Source organism: Elephas maximus, chromosome 15, assembly GCF_024166365.1.
Source record: "Elephas maximus indicus isolate mEleMax1 chromosome 15, mEleMax1 primary haplotype, whole genome shotgun sequence".
NCBI lineage: Eukaryota > Metazoa > Chordata > Mammalia > Proboscidea > Elephantidae > Elephas > Elephas maximus.
Window position 1 is genome coordinate 72,453,100 of NC_064833.1, and position 19,685 is coordinate 72,472,784.

The following is a 19,685-nucleotide window of genomic DNA, read 5'->3' on the forward strand; positions in this document are numbered from 1 at the left end:
CTTTGATTTTACAATGACACAGTTATAAATAACACCAAGAAATGCATCTAAAATATATTCCTCTGCATTAAAATTAGGTATTTGGTTGCAAATTATGGATTTAACATGAATCCCTAGGTGGCACAAATGGTTTAGCACTTGGCTAATAACTGAAAGGTTGACAATTTGAACCCACCTAGAAGCACCTTCTTTCATGGTACCACTGGGTGAACTAGAACTGCCAACCTTCAGGTTAATAAATGAGTACAAACTGCGCTGCCTTGGGAGACAAAAAGACATTACAGCCAAATGAACATGTGCTCCTGGACTAGATTTTGGACCCATAAAGGGCATTACTGGGATAATCAGCAAACTTTGAGTGGGCCCCGTGGTGTGAATGTCCTGAATTTGATGACCGTACTATAGTCATGTAGGAGGACAGCCATCAAGATTAGGTTTTCCTAAATTTTTGCTATTACAAACAATGCTGTAATGAAAGCACTTACATGTTGAAGCATATCTGTGGCAAGTTTTGTGAAATAGACACCTAGACTCAAGGATGAAACTTTTTAACCTGAAGCTCAAATGCTCTTCATTCTCCCTTTCTTAAAGGCAGCCTGGCAGGTCCTGAGGTGGGCCCTACCTTGGTGACTCTCCTTCCACTTTAGACATCTCTTCTCTTTGCTCCCTAGCCCAGATTACCTGAGGAGTATCTGACCTGGCTGGCGTTGCCCCTTAGGCTAATAGCCATGGCTATTTAATATTTCCTAGTGAGCTGAGAAAATCAGGTGCCGAACTTCGTGTACCACTTCCTCTGCTGTGGGCATCCTCAATGCTGGGCTGAGACATGTGAACTCAGAAGCACATTTTTCCCTAGAAAGTGGTAGTTGGGTAAAGTGGAAACTATAATGTAGGATGGCGCTACTGGGATTTTATGCATGTAGTAGACTTTGGGGGTTTAACAGAGAATAACATTGTTTTAATCAGTGAGAAAACGCGCTAATTGAAACAGCTTTTGAAGTACGAGATGTAGGGTATTGCTTCTAAAAACATTTGTGTGTAGGTGTATTCTTAGATACTTTGATTTCCTTATCCTAGTTGAAAAGTAAAACCCCAAATCTGTTGAATAAAGGGAATTGTTTCTAATCAGCCCTCAGATTTTTTTCTGTTTTTATTCTCTTATGGCAAAGATTGCTGAATGGCTATTGCCAGTTCATTTCAAAAACAATTCAGTTTTATTTTATTTTCCATCCATTGTTTATAACATTCATTTGTCATTTTTGTCATTTTGTAGACCTACCAAGAGCAGCTGTCAGGATCTTAAGCAACATGACATTCCTTTTTGTGAGTTTGTCATACACAGCTGAGAGTGCCATTGTAACTGCTTTCATTACCTTCATTCCCAAGTTCATCGAGTCACAGTTTGGTATCCCTGCTTCCAATGCCAGCATCTACACTGGTAAGGCGCTGCCGTAGAGTTACTTGAAAACATGGTCATTTTGACCACTCAGTTGAAATGGTAATGAGTGAAGAGAACATTAAATCGAACATCAACGTGTTGAATAAGTTCGTTAGCAGTTACCTTTCTGCCACGATTTTAGGAGGATGAAGTCCTTAAATGTTTTCACTTCAATTTGTGTTGTTACCATTGATTTTCACCAACTGTGTTTTGGAAATGGAAAACTTCGCATGTTTATGGTTTTTTGTTTTAAAAAAAGAAATAGATAATGACATTCCAATTTAAATCTGAATAGATCTTTTCATGGGTTGGCATTAAATGGTTTTGAAGAGTTAAAAAAAAAAAAAAAAGATGCTCTGACATACAGATCAGTCCATGATGGAAGGATTTCCCCTTGATAAATGTAAACAGATTTTAATGGAATCAGTGGAGATACTTGAAGTTAGAAAGCAACTTTATCACTTTTGTTCTCAAATATGTTTTTTCTGTCTGATGTTTAGGTGTGTTTGATATGTGTAGCCATAGGACTTGTAGTACCCAAATCTTTTCATAGGAAATTGGCCCCACAAACGCAGGAGCATTATTATTTATTGGGGGAATTTTCAGTGTTTTATGTGATATAATATTCTAGATAATTCCTCAGTGGTTTCAAACGTGGTTGAATGATGGTACCTTCCTAAAGACCCCATTTATTAATAAAGTATTTTTAAATATTGAAGTGGAGAATTATAACTTTTCAGATGACTAAGGTTCCCACCTCCTCCTCCAATTCCACATTCAAATCCACAAAGCTTGAATTATCTGACAGTTAATGGGCACCGTGACATCATTTGTGGAAAGAGGAGTTGACGTGAAATATTTGGGTAATATTTCATTTTCACGTAAAAAAGACACACAAGTGGGTTGTAGGTCAATGATAGCAAATATTTTTATAAAAGAAGGTACTGCTATGGGACATTGTAAATGCATTAAAAAATGCTTTTCTCTCTCTTGATTTCAAAAATATATGTTTTCTTTATATTATGGTAAAGACCAGATTATTTTACAGTCTGGTTGTCTAATTTAACTCTTACATTAACACTTTGTCGAGCAGAGATTCTAGGACTGGGAAAACAAGGATTGTCTTGTGACTAGATTTGATGCCACACAACTGTTATTAAATATTTCATGTCTCAAGCATTTCCCAAACTGTGTTTCAGTATTAAATGGTATTATTGGAAATAAAGCTCATAGTCAAATAAATTTGGGACTTGCTGAGTATTAAAGGGTTCTTTACTGCAAGACTTTTCTAACCTTTTAGTGTGACAATGTGCATTGTGAAACTCCGAGAAGATTAAAAATATAGTCTTTGCCAAACTTGTTAGGCCACAAAGCCTGATTTTTTTTTTTTTTTTTTTTTTGGTGTCTTTCTCGTGAACAGGAAACCCTGTTAGTCCATCCTTTGTGACCTTGTTCCAGCCAAACTAGGAGCAAATCTGTTTAGATCATCCCGTTTCCCTCCAGTGAGCCATTTTGACTCTCGGGGCTACTGTGACCCCCAGTACAGTGTTTACCTGCCGAGGAGTTGAATGCATAGTGAATGCATGTTGACAAAAACCGTCTCTTAATAACTTGTAGAGGCTGAGGCTAGATGAATGACTCCTTTGGAAAAAGTGCAGTAAAGGCTTGAGCTGGACCTGGGGTGTTTGGCTCCCGATGTCCACAGTCGTGTGGTCACAGCAGTAGTCAACAAGTGTGGCCCACTTGGCAGCGGGGGCAGGGGTGCAGGATTGAATAAGGCTAACTCACAGAGTTGATTCATCTCATGTTCCAACATCAGAATAAAGAAGCAAAGTTCCAAAGTGCCAATTCCTTTCTAGTTTGGTCATCGGCAATTTTTTTTTTTTTAAGATCATTGCCAATATAATTTAGACAGTGTTTGATAGTCGACTATGTTCTGGTAAAAGACATTCTGTTCCCAGCTCATATTCTTTCCCCTTCCTTTGCAGTCAGATAAAAAATAAAAATAGTCAAGAGATATTCAGGTTGATTAAGAGTAGAGGGTGGCCATCCCAGCTGTCTTTTTATAGTAAGAAGATTAAAGAGGGATGATAATTCCTTTTAAAACTCCCTTTGGCTATGTGAGTTTTTTTCAATTTATGTAATCTTTCTTACTTGCTGAGCAGAGTTTTTATTTTCTCAAAAAAATCAAAAACAGAAAACAAAGAAAACCCAGTTGCCAGGAACCCCACGTGTGTCAGAGTAGAACTGTGCTCCGCAGGGTTTTCAATGGCTGATTTTTTTGGAAGTAGATCACCAGGCCCTTTTTCTGGGTGAATATGAACCTCCAACCTTTTGGTTAACAGCCGATTACAGTAACCGTTTGTACCACCCCTGAACTCCTTTATTGTTCTAAGAATTTATTTATTTGAGATATTTTGTTTTCTGGTGCCCTTTTTAGGCATGTAGAATGAAATGGAGAATTTAAGACATTTATCTGAAAAAGAATTTTTAAAATAGCTTTAATTTTTCTTTTGACAAAGTTTTCAAGTGAAGGTTCTTTTTTTAAATTTTTAAAAAATTATTTGAATAAATAACTTGACCCTCCTCTGTAGCAATTTGCTTGTGTTGCGTAAGGTGGTAGAGGTGACGCTCCAGGTACTTATCAAAAGACAGGCCTCAGCTCACGCGCTCACCGTTGAACACCAGTTCTGTGCAAGGCATTTCACGGGCAGTTTCTGCGTGTGGGCGGGGAGAGACTCAAACCAGAACCTCAGTTGCTTACAGATCAAAGAAGAGAAAGAAAACTTATGAAATAAAGGTGGAAAAGCTGTGTAAATAAATTAGTAGAAGATTTGAGTTGTGCAGATTATTTCAGCTGGCGGAGTAGGGTGTTTGAGTTTTATGGAGGAAATGGCTTTAACCAGACTTCTAAGGAAAAGTAGAATCTGCCCATTAGGAGTTTGGAGGAAAGATGTTATTCCCTGTGGAGGACCAGCTTGAGCAAAGGCAAAGGAGCAGGAAGGGATGAGGCTTACAAAAAAAAAAAAAAAAAAAACCTAGTGCCGTGGAATTGATTCCGACTCATAGCAACCCTACGGGACAGAGTAGAACTGCCCCACAGAGTTTCCAAGGAGTGGCAGGTGTATTTGAACTGCCAGCCCTTTGGTTAGCAGCCGTAGCACTTAACCATTACACCACCAGGGTTTCCATGGATGAGGCTTATTCTGGCTGAAATAGCAGGTCATTCTCTTGGACGGAAATATAAAGGGCCTGAGGCAAGCACTGGATTTGGTAGACAAGCAGGAAGGTGGGGTTGATGCTTTCTGGTGCTGAGGGTGGATGGAGAAGCTGCAGCACCACGTGGCTCACACTGTAATCACAGTCAGAGGGGACTTGGGCCTCAGGATAGGTGATGACTTCAGCATTGTGATGCAGTGTCATTCCAACACCTTAGCCTGCCCCTCTTCAGTCCTCTTGTGTACCTGTCTGCACAGCAGTGGCACACCCCTGTATTCACTTTACATTCTTCCTGTCTGTGGTCTTTCTGCTCACCCTTCTGGGATCCTATTTATTGCTTGAAATAAAATATTATGGAGCTAATATTTTGCAAAGCCTGAAGTGATGGAAGGAGCTTTGAAGGAGGAGTTAGGCAGCATGACCTTGAGTCCTGGCGCTGCCATTTACTAGCTATGTACGTGACTTTGAGCAAGTTGCTTAGCTCCCTAAGCTTCAGGTAGAACTCATTATCTGTAAAACGAGGGCAATATCTCCTCTGTCTATGTGTCAGTGTTCTGTGAAGATCAAATGAAGCAGTGAATAGTGATTTATTCAGAAGATTACTAACTTCAGATGGGCACAACAGAATAAAATGTAAAATATAACATAATCACATATCATAGGAAGAATTATGATGATGATGATGATAACACCTTTTATTTGAAATCATGCTGTTTCAACAGGGCTGGAAATGGATCCTCTGTAATAACATTAATGATGATAATAATTATAATAATAAGACGACTACTGATATTTATTGTGTACTAAGCACAAGATGAAAACCCTGGTTAAGTGCCACAGCTGCTAACCAAAAGGCTAGCAGTTCGACTGCACCAGGAGCGCTCCTTGCAAAGTCAATGGGACAGCTCTACTCTGTCCTATAGGGTCATTATGAGTCGGAATCGACTCCACAGCAATGGCTTTTTTTTTTTTTTTTAAGTACAGGACACCAAACATTTTATACACACAGAACCCACGAAGTGGTGTAAAAAAAAAAAAAAAAAATTTTTTTTTAATTATGCCCATTTTACAGATGAGGAAATAAAGACCTAGAGAGATTTAACTAACTTGCTAAAGAAATACAGATACTAAATGGTAGACCCAGAATGTTAGAGTCTTACAGTCCTTGGAGTATCTAAATATCAGTATGTGATTTTTATTGAAATATCATAGTAGTTATAAGCTACTGTCATCATTTCCATTCAGTTTGTTAAAGTTTCCATAGAAGCAATATTCTGACTGTTTTAAGACTCTGCTTCCTACCGCCCTACAGTAGCCGTTGCAGTTAAGACATGGTTAAGAGCGTTAGTTTTCAGCGCAGGTTGGTCTTTCAGCAACACCTTTGCTTGCCTGGGATCCTATCCTTAGGTGTGCAGAACTATAAAAAAGTAGACACTAGTTTGCCTTTACAGGAGCCCTGGTGGCACAGTGGTTAAGCGCTATGGCTGCTAACCAAAAGGTTGGCAGTTCGAATCCGCCAGCCCAAGTCGCAAGCCCTCTTCTGCAGTTCTACTCTGTCCTGTAGGTTCGCTGTGAGTCAGAATTGACTCGATGGCAAGGGTTTTGGTTTTTTTTCTTTATAAGGGAAGTAGCCTTGGAAAATTCTATTTAGGTTTTTTACAGTAGAATAATCAAGACAGTTATTTCTCTGGTAAGGAGATTAGGTAGGTGTGTGAATTAAAAAAAACAAAAACATGGAATTGTATCGGTATTTAATTAACCAAATATTTGCCATCTGTCTTCAGCCACTGAATTAATATTGGAGCCTTTGGGAATTATTGTATCTTTGTGTATTTAAAAGTTTTTGTTACATATATTATTGTGATTAAGTTTTCACTAATTTTTTTCTTTTCTTTTCCTGCAACCATCATAACTATTTATTTCCAGGTCATTTCTACCACCCCAAACAGAAGAGAATTATTGCACAAAAAAAAAAAAAAATTTTTTTTTTTTTTTTTGATGCAAGAGAGACATGAACAGGCTTTGATTTGTCTCATTTGTCTGAGAGTGTTAACAGCAGTTATATATTAGTTCTTTAATTTTAGAAGAATACTTTTTAAAAATCCATGTTTGTACTAATTTTATAAATGTACATGTAGATTTTCTTTATACCTTACAATTAAAATTTCAAGTACAAATTGAGTACATTAGGCATGGATGTCCTTTCGTATCACTGGCCATTTCCAAGGTCAGATGATCCCATTGGCCTCTGGAGACAACATGTGCTGACACCACACGCAGACATGGTGTGCTCTCAAAGAGGAGAGGGAGGAACATGCAAACTGGCATTCTGTAGCAACTGCTAGTCTTCTCGCTTATATAATTTTAAGCAATCTTGAGATGAAAAAAGGCTATTAGGACTTAAAAAATGATGAAACAGGCTCTTTGTCTTTTGGGTAGAGAGTTATCACACACAATTGCATTTGTTTTTCATCAATGCTGATTAAAACTAGAAAGTTAGAGTGGACAATAGGTCAGGACACTCAGATTCTCTTTATTTTTACATTAATCAATTAATTAAAGAAATATTTCAGTATCTACCATGTGGCAGTTCTTAGCCAGTTTACTAATGATAGACGTTAAACAGGGTTCGATTGCTAAAGAAGACTCACAGGACCCAAAATGACAATGCTTATACATCAACGTTTATTGCAGGAAGGGGATGTTATATATCAACAGTCTTAAAGTGAGGATATTCATCACAGGCTGACTCACAAAGGGGTCTGGAGAGGCCAGGTGGGATTTCAACTGTGTGTGGTAGGATCCACTTTGTTTCTTGGATCAGGCACCTCTGATCTGTGCATTGGAATACTCAGGAACACGGGGGCCCAAACTGGAGCCTCAGCTGTGGTTTTAATAGTTTCAAAATATTTTTTCTATTTTGTTGGTCACACAGGTTCCTGCTAACCAGCCTCAGCAGCAGAGCTCACCAGGGGTCTTAGTGAGGCAAATCGTTATGCTCACTTTTATCAATAAACAATGCTGACAAGCTGGTATAGTCTACCCTGAACCTCCTTGGACCCTTGATTACGAAGCAACCCTATTAATCAGTATGCTGTGTGCCTTGCCCAGGGGTCAGTGCCATGCAGGTACACTTTCTTAATTCAGCAGCACAGCTCAGGCTAGTTCCAGGCCTGCTGAGATGACCCCTCGGAGCTGCCTCCAGGGCTATAGTGGTATAAGGTGGACAGTGCCTTTGCCTTCATCCCACTATTTCCCTGACTCACTGTGTGGCTTTAAATGTATCAGTTTTTCTCTCTAGGTGTCAATTATCTACTCTAGAAAACAGTAACTTTGACTGAAATGAGCTCCATGATTTTTTTTCCTGCTGTAACATCTTTTTTTTTTAACATCTTAGATTAAATAATTTTCCAAAGTACCAAATCAACATTTATTCTCATGTTCCCCATACCATATATTATTTTCTTACAAGGGGACCAGCTGATAATCGATTCATCACTGTGATATTTTTAGCAATGTTGCTGGCCACGACCAACATCAACACTGTTTTTCTTGGCTGTGGGCTGCCTGATGCAGTGTACAGACCTCTCTTTGAATCCCAGGTCTGTCACTTAACTAGATGTATGCTTTCAGCCAAGCCACTAACTGCTCGGACACTCAGTTTCTCATACGTAAAATGTGAGTGATCGGGTGACTGTAAAAAATTAAATGAGGTAATTATATCTGAAAACATATGGTATAAAAATTAGTTTTCTCCTTTTCTGTAGAGACCATGTTAAATTTAAATGTCCATTACTAAGTCTTGCTAGGTTTTCTGTTTTAAGTTGGTCTTAAAACCAACTTTGTACCAGTCTAATTTAGAGTTGTAATTGCAAGGCATTTTGTTAAACCCCACCTGTTAAGAAAAGTAATATATGCAAATGAAATTGTCAGAAGGGACAATTTCAGTTTTGGTCATAAGAGTAGTGTGGCAGAAACCTTCTTGGGCAGGCGACAGCTAGAGGTGTGGGGAAGGAATGTTCACGTTCCCACTGGTGCTATGAGTCTCTCTTTGAATTTCTCTAAATCAACTCCCCAAATGACCAACTTTCTTTTTGGCTTATTCCCCACATAATCATTACTTCTTGTATGATTCTTTCTCTTTATTTACCAGTTTTCAGAATAAAAATTTATATCCTAGCAAATTCCAATATGGACGAATGTATTTTAAAAACTATTATTATGAGCTCATGACTTCTTATGTGTTTGCTGTGTTTTAATCTATTGCAGTCATTATTCTTTTTGATGCAACCAATTGTCCAATCTTTGACCAGCGGGACCCCCTTCAAGTTAGCACTTACAGGCATACACCACTTTTTGAAAAGTTCTCTTTATGTCACTTTGCTTTTATGAAAGAACTATATTAGTACCTGTTTTTGCTAACTGAAGGAAATCTGAAGAGGATCTTCACTTTTATGGAAAAAAGGCAAAAAGCAGAAATAGCGTTCGGCGTTTGTTTTGCAGCAAGCCGTTAAAGAGGCAGCACTCATCCCTAGCGGCAATAGTGGCTTCACCAAGCTACTTCCCTGGAATCTACTACACTCAGCATCTCAGCATCAAGCTGCCGTAGCTTTGAACTGTGTCTGTGAGCATCTGTGCTTTTTCTCTATTTATTTTTTGCACCTGCTAGCAAGATGTGTCCTAAGCTATCAGAACGCCTAAGAGAGCTTGTAAAGGTGTTACACGTAGTGTAAAACTGTACCTAATTAAGCATTTTGATCATGGTAGACTATTTTTGGGGTCTAAGAACACTCAAAAAATTTTTCATATGAATTAGTAGTAATTGCTTCTTCGCTTTACGCCATTTCAGCTTACGAAAAGTTTCATATGAACATTGTATTTTCAGAAGTCGGGGAAAACCCACATATCCTTTGACTACTTTAGTAGCCTTTGTGCTTTCTGGCCTGAAAAAAGGTGACAGGCTAATAGTATAATTTCCTGCATCAGTGATATTTCTCCAAAGAGCCCTGATTCTATATAAGGAAAATGGTTTTTGGAGACCACTATCTGGACACTGGAGCCCTAGTGGCACAGTGGTTAAACATTTGGCTGCTAACCAAAAGGTCAGCAGTTCAAATCCACCAGGCTTTCCTTGGAAACTCTGTGGGGAAGTTCTCTTCTGTCCTATAAGGTCACCATGAGTTAGAATTGACTTGATGGCAACAGATATCTGGACACTGTGTCATTCAATATTTTCCAGTTAGAATCCTTCGGTATTGCAATTTGAGGCTTGAATTTTTTCTTCAGTTCTTTCAGCTTGAGAAATGCTGAGCATGTTCTTCCTTTTGGTTTTCTAACTCCAGGCCTTTGCACATTTCATTATAATACTTTATCTTCTCGAGCTGCACTTTGAAATCTCTCGTTCAGCTCTTTTACTTTATCATTTCTTCCATTGGCTTGTGGTATTCTACATTCAAGAGTAAGTTTCAGAGTGTCTTCTGACATCCATTTTGGTCTTGTCTCTCTTTCCTGTCTTTTTAATGACCTATTGCTTTCTTCATGTATGATGTCCTTGATGTCATCCCACAACTTGTCTAGTCTTCGGTCATTAGCGTTCAATGGTCAAATCTGTTCTTGAGATAGTTTCTAAATTCAGGTGGGATGTACTCAAGGTAGTACTTTGGCTCTCATGGACTTGTTCTAATTTTCTTCAGTTTCAACTTGAATTTGCATATGAGCAATTGATGGTCTGTTCCACGTTTGGCCCCTGGCCTTGTTCTGACTGATGATATTGAGCTTTTCCATCGTCTCTCTCCACAGATGCAGTCAATTTGATTCCTATGTATTCCACCTGGAGAGGTCCACACATACAGTTGCCATTTATGTTATTGAAAAAGGGTATATGCGACCTTCTGTTAGCCCAGACAGGAACCATTCCCAAAGCCAACTCTTCAGACAGGGATTGGACTGGACCGCGGGATAGAAAAAGATGCTGGTGAAGAATGAGCTTCTTGGATCAAGTAGACACTTGAGACTGTGTTGGCATCTCCTATCTGGAGGGGAGATGAGAGGGCAGAGGGGGTCAGAAGCTGGTGAAAAGAGAGATTGGAGGGAAGAAGTAGGCTGTCTCATTAGGGGGAGAGCAGTTAGGAGTATATAGCAAGGTGTATACAAATTTTTGTATGAGAGACTGACTTGATTTGTAAACTTTCACTTAAAGCACAAAAATTAAAAAAAAAGAAGTATTTGCAATAAAGAAGTCGTTGGTCTTGCAAAATTCTGTCGTGAGATCTCTGGCGTCATTTTTATCACCAAGGCCATATTTTCCAACTACCAATCCTTCTTCTTTGTTTCCAACTTTGCATTCCAATCATGAGTAATTATCAATGCATCTTGATTGTATGTTTGATCAATTTCAGGCTGTGGAAGTTGGTGAAAATCTTCAAGTTCCTTATCTTTGACCTTAGTGGTTGGTGCATAAATTTGAATAGTAGTCGTATTAACTGGTATTCCTTGTAGGCATATGGCTATTTTCCTTATCACTGACAGTGTTGTACTTCAAGATAGATCTTGAAATGTTCTTTTCGACAATGAATGCAACACCGTTCCTCTTCAATTTGTCATTCCTGGCACAATAGACCATATGATTGATTATTCAAAATCCCCAATATCAGTCCTTTTCAGCTCACTGATGCCTAGGATAATGATCTTTATGAGAAGTTGTAATTTTCCTAGATTTATACTTTTTATGTTCCACATTCAAATTATTAATGGATGTTCTTCTCATTTTAAGTCATGCCACCTCAGCAAATGAAGGTCCTGAAGGCTTTTACTCCATGCATGTCATTAAAGTCAACTCTACTTTGAGGTGGCAGCTTTTCCCCAGTTGTATTTTGAGGGCCTTCCAACCTGAGGGGCTCATCGTCTGACATTATACCAGACAATGTTCCGCTGCTATTCATAAGGTTTTCACTAGACAATTTTTTCAGAAGTAGACCGCCAGGTCGTTCTTCTCAGTCTATCTTAGTCTGGAAGCTCCACTGAAGCCTGTCCACCATGGGTGATCCTGTTGGTATTTGAAATACTGGTGGCATAGCTTCCAGCATCACAGCAACACACAAGCCACCACAGTATGACAAGCTGACAATTGCAGGAAGAATCAAAAGAAGATGGAAGGAATGCAGAGTCAGTCCTGGATAGTGCAAGACACTGTTGTACACGGGGTTGCTGTGACTTGGAACAGACTGAACGGCACCTAAGAACAACAACAACATCTGGACATTAACAATCAGTTTGCTGTCAAGTCAGCTCTGATTCATGGTGACCCCATGTGTGTCACAGTAGAACTGTGCTCCATAAGGTTTTCAATGGCTGATTTTTGGGAAATAGATCGCCAGGTCTTTCTCCCAAGGAGACTCTGTGTGGACTTGAACCTCCAACCTTTGGGTTAGCAGCCAAGTACACTGACTGTTTGCACCACCCAGGGACTCCTTACCTGGATACAGCCAGTAAAACCAGCTGTCATCCAGTCCATGCCGACTCCTGCAACCCCATGTGTGCAGAGTACAACTGCTTCATAGTTTTTAAGGCTGTGAACTTTTGGAAGGAGATCAGCAGGCCTTTCTTCTCAGAGTTGGCAGTGTTTCTAGGCCTTTTTCTGATAAAGAGAGAAAAGAAAATCATAAGTTCATACTGATATTTCCACTTAAAATGTTAGCGTTATGGGCAATTTCACTTCTCTGATATTACATTGTATCTCTTTAATGTTAAAAATCTGGACTCCTAATGACTTTATCATAATTATTTTTCTTTAGCTCATTGTGTATATATATGTGTGTGTGTAAAATTGTTTCAAAGTATCAATATTATTACTTACTGTAAAATACTAAATGCAGTTTTAGACTTCTTGGGTTTTTTTTTGGTCCTTACGTGATCTCTTACTAGGAATTTACAGAATAGTGTGTCTTAGAGCTATTTGAAATAGTTATTGTCTGTTTGATTTTACCAGCAACCTGAACTACTGTGAGACTTGTTTTAGTTTTTTTTTTTTCAGTTATTAGGGATTATTTCGTTTTTTAATTTTTAAGTTAAAGTTGCTTTTTAAATTGTGCAAAACACTTATATGATTTGAAAATCAAAACCTTAAAACAAAGTACATTCAAAGAGGCCTCCCTTCTATCCCTGTTTCCTCCAGTTCTCTCCTGCCTGTACGGGTGGCCATTTTTATTAGTGTATTATGTATGTTATATATATAATATACAGATATGTCTTAGTTATCTATTGCTGCTCCAGCAGAAATACCACAAGTGGATGGCTTCAACAAACAAAAATTTATCCTGTCACAGTCTAGTAGGCTAGAAGTCCAAATTCAGGGCGCCAACTCCAGGGGGAAGCTTCTTCTCTCTGTTGGCTCTGGGGGAAGGTCCTTGTCGTCAGTCTTCCCCTGTCAAGGAACTTTTCAGTGCAGAGATTCCGGGGTCCAAAGGACGCTCTATTCTCCTGACCCTTGTTTCTTGGTAGTACAAGGTCCCCAATTCTCTTCTCTCTCTCCTTTCCTTTTATCTCTTGTAAGATTAAAGGTGATGCAGGCCACACCCCAGGGAAACTCTCTGCATTGGATCAGGGATGTGAACTGAGTAAGGGTGTTACATCCCACCCTAATCCTCTTTAACATAATCTAATCTTGCCTCATTAACCACAGGCAGAGATTAGGATTTACAACACATAGGAAAATTACATTAATCACAAAATGGATGACAACCACACAATACTGGTAATTGTGACCTAACCAAGTTGACACATATTTTGAGGAGACACAATTCAATCCATAACAGCATCCATACTTCATATTCATACTTCTAACCTTTCTTACCTAAAATTTGGCATACTGTATACTCTATCCTGCAGTATACAGAGCTCTTGCTCATTTCTTTTTATAGTCACACAGTCCTGTATTGTATGGAAGTATCCTAGTCTATTCAAATAGTCCGCCATTGATGAACACTGGGTTGTTTCCATTCTTTTGCTGTACCGATGTGTCTTAGTCATTTTGTACCAAATAACCAATTTGTCTAATGTATTTGTTTCTTTTGATTAGTTTATTTGACCAGTTTTTAGTTGTCTTTATTCTGGCAGAGAAGCTGATTCTAGAGTGGGGAGGGAGACTAAGAGGTTGTGAATGTATTTGTCGTATAATATAACGCAGACTGCACCACGCCCCTCTGCCCAATGTTTAGCGCCTACGCTGAGGTTGTTCTAAAGATCAAAAGACATAATTTATGAGAAAGCACTTTGAAAAGCCTTCATAGCCTTTGGGACTGCAAATCAAATTGGGGTCTTGCCTTCAATATGGGCCTGTGCCGTGATGGTAAAAACAGTGACCGTTCCTGGGCTGCACTCTGGGCCAGCACTGTGTTTGCGAGGGGCTTCCTTTGCATCCTCTGCAGGCTTCACACCTATCCTGCAGTTTCGGTGCTACTGGCTCCAGTATAGAGTTGGTGAAACTGAAGCTTCTAGAACCGCTTTTGCAGGCCATACAACTAACAAGCTATATATAACCAAAAACCAAACCCAGTGCCATCGAGTCGATTCCGACTCACAGCGACCCTATAGGGCAGAGTAGAACTGCCCCATAGAGTTTCCAGGGAGCGCCTGGCAGATTTGAACTGCCAACCTTTTGGTTAGCAGCCGTAGCACTTAACCACTATGCCACCATGGTTTCCAATCTATATATAGGTCCATATTGTATCAATTGAGCTGGCCCTCAGAGAAGCGTCTTACATTTTAGTAGTTTCATTATGCTAATTCTCTCTCCTCCAACTTCTTGTGTATTGGGTATAATACATACAGCATTGTACTTAAAAGGATGAGTTTAGAGACAGACAGAGCTTGTCTCTTTATACACCCATCCATCCACCCATGCACAAGTATTTCTAAAGCTTCTGTTATGGGCCTGGTACTGCACAAGCTGCTGATGGAGCAATGATGAGAACACAAAGAGGGGTCCCACGCTCAAGGACCTTAAGGCTAGTGACTCTAGTAGGCGGACTGTGACCCCGGACAAGTTCATTAACTTCTGTGAGCCTCCGAGGTTCTGAGGATTAAATGAGGTATTATATACAGAGTACTTAGCATAGTGCCTGGAAGTTGCTACTAGTAATGGCTGAAATACCCACTTTATGAGATTTTCTGTAGGAAAAGTCATCTAAGGCTGAACAGTGAAGCTAGGACTTAGGACATGTACAAAACAGTTACAGGAAAGATTACCTGGAGGAAATGAATTTTAAAAGTAAGAAGAGAGAAAAAGCATGTCTAATAACTCAAACCTGTTGCTGTTTGAGTTGATTCAGACTTATAGTGACCCTATAGGATAGAGTAGAACTGCCCCATCAAATTTTCAATGCTGTAATCTTTATGGGATCAGACTGCCACGTCCTCGGAGTGGCTGGTGGGTTTGAGCTGCCACCCTTTCCGTTAGCACTGGAGTACTTATCCACTGCACCACCAGGGCTCACCAGGGCTCCTAATAGAAGGTGGAAAAATGAAAAAGAGGCAATAGACTTAATAAATGAAGTGAAAGGCCAAGGGATTATTAGCTCTTTTGAATTGAAGGAGGACTGGAAATGTAATACAAATGATAAAAGTACAAGCTCTCTGAAAGTGTGACACATTGCACATGGAACTGATTTCAGCTAAATCATTGTTGAGCTGGGGCTAAACCTTTATAACTTGGATTTATTTACTCTTCATTTATTTTTCTACCTCAAATATGGCTACTTTTCACCACACTTAAGGGGTGAAAAAATTTAAGTGTTTTAATTTCATATATCGGAGCATGGTGCAATGAAATGTCAGTTGACTAAATCTCTCAATTAACTGAATTGTTTTTGTTTCACTCATCTTTGATGATTAACGTTGTTAGGTGTCATTGAGTCGGTTCTGATTCATTGTGATTTTATGGGTAACAACGAAATGTTTCCTGGTCCTGCGCCGTCTTAATGATGATTACTGTGTTTGAGTCCATTGCTTGGGCTATTAGTTGGTGATTAGAAGCACAGTCCTTATGTCTGGTATTTGTTTCCCATGTGTGCACATACATAATTAAAGACAAATATCACCTACTTGTAAGGAACATTCTGGGCTCAGAGAGCATTCAGTCCAGTGTTCTCCAGATTTCTACATTCTTAGCCCCAAGATGATCATTATTGTGTAGAATGACTCACAGGCTTCATTTGAGCCTCAGTCATCAAAAATATTATATTTTGTTCACAGCAGGATTCATGAAGGAATAAAACTTGAATTGACAAAGATTAGTAAACTTTTCAAAAGGACTGAACACCCAGGGAAAGAATGAAGTGTCAGGAACAGAAGTCGGAGCATTTCTGCTACTAAGTGCATTATGTCCTTGGTTATATCAGCATCTAAGACACACCCAATAGATTGGATGAAGGAATGAATGAACGCATGCATGAATGAAAACATTTCATTGCTCTGGGCCTCAGTCTCCTCATCTCTAGACTGAGGCCTAGGATTAGACAACCTTTCAACTAACAAACACCCCCCACCGCACTGCCATCCTGCCCTAACCCTGTAAAAGCCTCTGATTTTTGTGAGCAACTTCTTTTTCTAGGCATTTAAGTTAATCAGTACCTTACTAGTTTACTTTGGATGTATACAGTATCTTCCTGACAGTTTCAATTTCTTTTAACAATTTCTTTTTTTTTATTGTAGTTGAGAATATACACAGCCGAGATATACCAATTCAGCAGTTTCTACATGTACAATTCAGTGACATTGATTACATTCCTCTAGTTGTGCAGCCATTCTCACCCTCCTTTTCTGACTTGTTCCTCCCCATTAACATAAATTCACTGCTCCCCAAGTTTCCTATTTAATCTTTCGAATTATTGTCTATTTGATCCCATATAGATAGTTCTTAAAAGAGCACAATGCTCAAGGCAGACATTTTTTTATTAGTTAAGCTAAACTATTGTTTGGTTTTGTTGTTGTTGTTGTTAGGTGCCGTTGAGTCGGTTCCAACTCATAACGATCCTATGCACAACAGAACGAAACAGTGCCCAGTCCTGAGCCATCCTTACAATCGTTGTTATATTGAGCTCATTGTTGCAGCCTCTGCTATTCATAAGGTTTTCTCTGGCTAATGCTTTTCAGAAATAGACTGCCAGGTCCTTCTTCCTAGTCTGTCTTAGTCTGGAAGCTCAGCTGAAACCTGTCCTCCATGGGTGACCCTGCTGGTATCTGAATACCGGTGGCATAGCTTCCAGCACCACAGCAACACGCAAGCCCCCACAGTACGATAAACTGACAGAAACATGGGGGATTGTTTGGTTTTAAGAAGACTTAATAAGGGGATATTTTTGGTTTAAGGTTTAAAGGTTATCTCAGGGCAATAGTTTTGGGGATTCATCCAGCCTCCATGGCCCTAGACACTATGGATTCCATGAGAATTTGAAATTCTGTTCTGCATTTTCTCCCTTTTTATCAGGATTATTCTATAGAATCTTTGATCAAAACATTCAGTGATAGTAGCTGGGCACCATCCAGCTTTTCTGGTCTCATGACAAAGGAGGCAGTTGTTCATGGAGGCAGTTAGCTGCACATTCCATTTCTTCCTCCTATCCCTGACTTTCCTTCTTCCTCTGTTGTTCCAGGCAAACAGAGACCAATTGTGCTTGGATGGCACTTCCAAACTTTTAAGACCCCAGGCACTATGGTAGGTAGACCAGAAGCACTAAGCACAGTATTATGCTATTTAACTAGGATGTCCCAAGAAACCTGATCCTAAACCTCCAAACCAAGTAACCAAATCCCAGGAGCTGCTTAGTTGTACATAAGCAACCGCAGCAGCTTTTTTTTTTTTTTTTTTATCATTGTTGTGAATGTATCTATCACATAACTTTTGCCAATTCAACTTTTTACAGGTGTACAACTTACTGATAGAAATTATATTAGTCAGCTGTGCAACCCTACCCTTAAGTGATTTTTCCATCACTGTAAACTGAAACTCAGTGCTCCATAAGCAATAACTCCCCCTTTTCCCTTCTCTCCTGCACTTGGTAACTGCTAATAAACTTAGGTCTCTGTACATTTGCCTGTTTTTGTTTTTTTATATAGGCGAGGTCATATAAAATTCGTCCTTTCGAGATTGACTTATTTCACTTAACATAATGTCTTCAAGCACCATCTACGTTGTAGCACGCATCAAGACCTCGTTTCTCTTTCTGGCTGAGTAGTATTCCATTGTATGTGTGTATCACATTTAGTATGTCCATTCGTCCATTGCAGGGCACTTAGCTTGTTTCTCTTTTGGCTATTGTGAATGGTGCTGCAATGAACTTGGTGTGCACGCGTCTGTTCCTGTTGCTGCTTTCGGGTTTCTTGGATATATTACTAGCAGTGGAATTGCTAGATCATATGATAGTTCTAGTTTTGGTATTTTGAGAAACCACCACACTTCCACAACAGCTGTACTAAATTTCTTTTATGTGTATTGATTCTTTTTCTCCTTTTTGTGTGTCAGATGGAACTAACGTGGTTGAATTGCTCCATATTTTTTCTTCAGTGGGGTGACTATCAAGGAGTAAAATAGCTTGCTGATTAAATTTCCAGTTTTGAGCACCACATAACTTCTTGCTGGTCCCTTTTAAGCAGATTCATATCCTGCTGAGATGAGGTGATCCCTACCTGCTTTGTTGTGAGTCAGCATCCTGTAAGTGCAAAGCTATGAATTTTGGGTTCAGAAGATCTGGTTTCCAAATCTACCTCTGCCACTAATTAGCTGTGTAAGCTTGGATGAGTTACTTAATTGTCTGACCTCAGTTTTGCAAGCTGAGAAATGGGATACTCATATCTATTTTACAGGGCTGTTGATGTTAAAAGAAGTTTAAAAATTATTAAGTGCAAAGAATAACACAAATATTATTATGAGAATGACCCTCGGTTCCCTCCTTCTTCATCAAATAGCCTGTCCTCCATAACAGGAGGGACAATCAGGATTATTACTGAAAGAGATAAGAGCGGAAACAAAGTAGAGGGTGGAGTATAGTATTATCCACTTTATAGACAGATAAATAAAGGTATAGGTGCTAATTATGGTTCATGGCATCACAAGTAGGGCATAGATGGGGCTAGAAACAAACTCTTTTGACTTCCAGCTCATTCCGCCATCTCTCGTTTCCACAGAGAAGGGTTCTGTTAACTTGTAAAAACCATGTCCAGAGCTAATGAATAGCTTGGTCTTTAAGGATGGCCAGGATATGGTTATTGCCACACAGGCAGGAAATACCTTCCTCTTCATCTAAATAGTGAAACGTGTTTCAACCTTATTAGAAGTTAATGTAATATCCTTTTGTAACTGGAACCATCTCATGATGGACCACAGGAAATTTGTTTTACTGCCAGGATCACCTTCCCTCATGGCATCTTTCCGCTGGCCGGAAGGTAGACCATGGGTTATTTGAATTTGTTAATGTTAGACCGATTAGCTTTCAGGCTACTAGTTTTGTTTTTTCAAGTCATTGTACTAGAAATTTTTTCTATATTAGAAAATCTTCAAGTCATTGTACTAGAAATTTTTCCAGTAAAAATTAATGTTTATGTTGATACTTTGATTGAAGTGGATATTTAGAAATATTATTGGTGCATTTTCCTCTCATATATGTCACAAACAAGTTATATATGCTCGTTTTATGTACAGTCGTTCATTCGGTAGCATCTTCCTTGAATGTGTCTGAAATAAATACTATATAGATATCAAACCCTTTTGGAAATTCAGTTAAACTCAGCGTAATCATTCAGTGAAGTAGGGAGGATAGCTGTGTAATGCCATAACCTTTGGTTAGGTTTCGATTAGAGTTTCTGTACTCGTGACATTACGAGTTTTTCTTTGATCCTGTTTAAGCCTTGCTGTCAGAGATAGTTATTCATGTAATCAATGAGCTGGTTGTTGTAGTTACTATTGCTTTTTTTTATTACTATTGTGCTTTAAGTGAAAGTTTACAGCTCAAGTTAGTTTCTCATACAAAAATTT

The 19,685-nt window shown here is 39.1% G+C and overlaps 1 protein-coding gene across 5 annotated transcripts in view; it reads left to right on the plus strand.

The window, feature by feature from the left end:
• SLCO5A1 (solute carrier organic anion transporter family member 5A1) overlaps window positions 1–19,685 on the plus strand; it is a 173,181-nt gene that overhangs the window by 99,804 nt on the left and 53,692 nt on the right. For 4 of the 5 annotated variants that reach the window (XM_049853849.1, XM_049853853.1, XM_049853851.1 and 1 more), the window contains exon 5: window positions 1,274–1,438. The exons of the other annotated variant lie outside the window; for it this stretch is intronic. In XM_049853849.1, coding sequence (XP_049709806.1) covers window positions 1,274–1,438 — 165 coding nt within the window. The remainder of the gene's footprint in view (window positions 1–1,273; window positions 1,439–19,685) is intronic. 5 annotated transcript variants of the gene reach the window in all.